Source organism: Perkinsus marinus (assembly GCF_000006405.1).
Source record: "Perkinsus marinus ATCC 50983 genomic scaffold scf_1104296975500, whole genome shotgun sequence".
Taxonomy (NCBI): Eukaryota; Perkinsozoa; order Perkinsida; family Perkinsidae; genus Perkinsus; species Perkinsus marinus.
Window position 1 is genome coordinate 380,357 of NW_003200768.1, and position 4,061 is coordinate 384,417.

At 46.0% G+C, this 4,061-nt stretch overlaps 1 protein-coding gene across 1 annotated transcript in view; it reads left to right on the forward strand.

The window, feature by feature from the left end:
* Pmar_PMAR002088 (ribosomal protein S9, putative) overlaps positions 1 to 4,061 on the forward strand; it is a gene marked incomplete at its 5' end in the record, with an annotated part of 9,665 nt that overhangs the window by 2,347 nt on the left and 3,257 nt on the right. The window contains one exon of the mRNA XM_002765505.1: positions 3,003 to 3,045. Coding sequence (XP_002765551.1) covers positions 3,003 to 3,045 — 43 coding nt within the window. The remainder of the gene's footprint in view (positions 1 to 3,002; positions 3,046 to 4,061) is intronic.

Below are 4,061 nucleotides of genomic sequence, written 5' to 3' on the forward strand. Positions count from 1 at the left end.
CGATCAGCTCTCCTCAGCGGGATATCACCGTGCTTAAGGTCCGGCGAGTTGCTGCGCGTAAGAAGCCAGGATATCACTGAGATACTACCTGGGGTCCCTGGGACTCATATTAGAATACACCTCGGTATCACCAAAGTCAACAAGATTGAGTACGTGGAGACCTCGTGTAATGCTTCGAAGGATGTGTGCGAACAAAGGGGGAAATGGTGCTGCTGCCACACTATGATTAGCCTCTGAGACGCGACGGCCAGGCCACTCAGAATCTTTCACAAAATCTATAAGAAGTCTACGGCGGAAGTTGAAAGCTTGGCCCAGTTTCTACCGGACTCTATTGGCGAGGTGGACCTTATGCAGTCTCTGAAATTTTCTGGTCATTCCTGCCGTAGAAGTGGGACAGTATATCACTTGCGTGCCGATGCACCAAGGCCAATTACCAAAGGAATATCGCGGTGGCGCCAAGACGCGATGATCCATACATATGGGGACGAGGAGGTCAAAAAACTCGCCAGGCACGGAGCAGCTATAGTGAGAGAATACGTACACCGCCCTCTGGACTAGGTGGATAGGAGGTGAACTCCATATAAGTCCTTGAGTCACGAACTCATAAGTAATTGTGATCGAGGCCCGCTGCCCGCATAGTCTGAGGATGGTCGGATAAGGTGTTTCTGGGATCACTAGGATTTGTGTTTAAGAGTGATTAGTAACAAGGCCACACCTGTGTTTCATGGGTTGGGGACCCGAGAACGGCGGAAGGGATCAGATCACTGACATAAAACCCAGGCGTGAACTTGCTAACACCTTCAATTAACCCGTTGGGCATTCAAGTATGGAGCTTCGAACATGCACGCGGGAGAGGTTTGGCAACATGAGGCGGGGGCATTCACCCGGGATCTGCACGGTGGCTGATTGGTATAGCCGTGTTTTATCCCGGGCACTGAATGCGTCACGGACGTGGACTGCTTCTCACATGGGTTTGTGAGATCCACCCTCGCCCGTGACATATTGCCAAAACTCCCATCACAGAACCTCCATCAACTGCGAACGGCATGACGTGAGTGAAGGTCTCCCAAGAGAGCAAGTTCACGGATAGCCGAAAGACAGATGACGGAATTTCAAGAGAAAAGCAAGACGTCAAGTCGTTGCTAAAGCAGTGATCCAGTCTGATCACCTTCGGACCACACACCCAAGAACAGAGAAAGTTCCCCAAAGTGCTTGAGAATTCCTGTTGGAAACCCTCAAGCACTCTTAGTTAGGCATCAGACGAGCTATCTTGGGTGTGACGGTGTTTATATTTTTTTTTTCTATCTGAGATGGGGGGCATTCACCCGGGATCTGCACGGTGGCTGATTGGTATAGCCGTGTTTTATCCCGGGCACTGAATGCGTCACGGACGTGGACTGCTTCTCACATGGGTTTGTGAGATCCACCCTCGCCCGTGACATATTGCCAAAACTCCCATCACAGAACCTCCATCAACTGCGAACGGCATGACGTGATGTGTGTCGCGCCTTGGGATTTTTTGTCACGCGCCACGAAATTATCACCGTGACCCATGACCACGACAGTCGTGGTCATGGTCGATCATCACCAAATTGCCAAGAAACAACACAAAACAGGCTCCTGAGAGTGCTGCTGAATAACGTTTTCACGCACTCCTCTCCTGGGAGAGCTCCTGGGTTTGACAATAGCTTTTTTCAACACCCGGTCTGCAGTGCGAATTGGTAGCGGAGCGACGCGACCATCCGCATCGGTGCACAAGTTAACCTCTATTATTGCTAACAGTAATTTTCGGCGAAGCATAGTCAAACAAGTGTATGTCATAGTTCTTTCGAGACGTAAGTGAAGAACCGTTTGCCGACCGGTTGAATTGATAAAAAATTGGTTTTGCGTTTCGAAATTTCCGCAGAAAAAATTCTTTAGTGATGATTTTTTCTGCATGCATAGTTATTCTAGAGGAAAATCATTGTTTGATTCACTCCAAAAATAAGGATCTGTGTAGCAGTGACGATAATCAATATTTTGAGATTGCTCTCACACATGTCGGGCAGTTTGGAATCCCCTAGTGCTGCTAAGAAGGTGCCACCGAGAGCAACTGGGAGGTTGGTAGCAGACCTGTGCTCTAAGGAGGCTCAGTTGAGTGGAGACCAGAAAAAGAAGCTTCACACTAAGCAGGTGAGGAGGGGGAGGGGCGTATCTTGAGGTTCAACATGGTAAGATTCACTTTAGGCCCGGATGAGGCACTTTTTAGGTATCCATGTTTTTGTCGAACGAGCAGTACATGCAAGCTCATCCAGAGTTACGACAGTTGATCAGCACATTCATCCGTCGCGCCTTAGAGGATCGTCCTGAAAACGTTGTCGCTTATGCTGCGGAATTCTTCACGAGGTGAGAATGTGTTTTGCTGGGGAGCAAGTCAGTGTGAAGGAAACTCATGCACACCATCAACTACATGTGTTGATAAAAATATGGGAATTCTGAGAAAACTATGCACATGATCAACTACATGTGTTGGTGACAATTCGAAAATATGAGAAAATTAACTATTAGGTTTTTGTACACTTCTACCCGAAGTCGTGTGGTTTTTCACAATATAGTGAGAAAACTTACGAGCTCAGTTGAGGAAACCAAACATATATTCCTACATTGACTAAGTCAAGGTATGGGGAGGGGGAATATGCACATGGTCAAATTGCACAAGTAAATGTGCACAATTGCACATTAACATGCACAAGTAAAGTCGTGATTGATTCTGGAATAGATTTATAATTTTTGATACCATCACTCGCGATATTCCTGTCTGTCTCAAAAGTTCAAATATTTAGGGATTAACGCCAAGTACGTAAAGTTTTCGTGGAAGTTTACTTAACATAATAAGTAGATATATGAAGGCCCCTAGCGCTAAGATTCGCATAGGGCTAGTAAATGTAATCTGTGTCTAAACAGGGGTGAAAAGACACAATGCACAACAACTCCTTTTGCATGAAAATCATCATATCACTCAGGGAAGACCTGTATGGCCTGGTGAAGACGGAGAGGGAGTCCAGGGTCAGCAGTACTTCGAATTAGACATGTCTCGTTATACTGGCTGGAGTGTTGTTGTGTTGACAGCCGAAATTGCATTCGGGTTTGTATGGTTGCTTGTGGTGGGTTTCCACGGAATTTTTTATGTTCGGCGAGTATTTCGACGTGAACGGCTAGCAGAGGAGAACAGTGGAGTTTCATCACCCTAGTGATATGAAAAACACTAGTGAAAAACATATTTCACGGCTACTGCATCGGGGTTTCCACAGAGTATTATGCCACTTCACGTAAAACGGGTGAAACTCCAGTATACCATGTTAATATTTAATAGATGGTAGATCTGTCACCTTTGCTCAGCTAGCTCAGTAGAGTGTCGGGTTGTGGCAGTAGATGGTATACGAATCGAAATATGCATACGCGAGAGTTTCAACATCTACCAAGTTAACGAAAATAGTGTTTATGGTATCTGTTGAGATCGGCGTGGATTTTAGTAGTGGTGACACGACATAACTCGTGACATGGTGACACGTGTTCAGTGTGTCACCGCTATTCGATTCGCACAGAATTGTTGAGGACACTTGACCTTAGAATTATGATTATAGTTGCTTGTAGTAGCTTTACCTTTTGTTGAGATAGTATATGTAGAAAAAGCAGCAACAGCAGCTTGGGCAGAATCGAGCCGTTCTAAACACTCGCTGAGGGATGAAGGACAAGAGGAGTGAAGGAATCAAGAGACGAGGTCGATGGTCGCAGCCTTAGGGCAGGAGAATGTGATTGTTGTATCATGTATTGCTCGTAATTAAGGACCGTTTCGATCTGAGATGGTATAAAAAAAGAAGACATTTACACAAAGGAGAAGTAGTAGATTGAATTTAGTAGTACAGAGCTCAACAGGATTAGGGTGGAGGGCGGTAGGGGGGACAACTACATAGCATCGGATTTGTGTAATACCACAGCGATGGTGACAACACATAGTAGTAGGGATAGATATCAGCAGTGATTGGGACAGTTGTTTTGTGGCGCACCCTGAGGGAGACAAT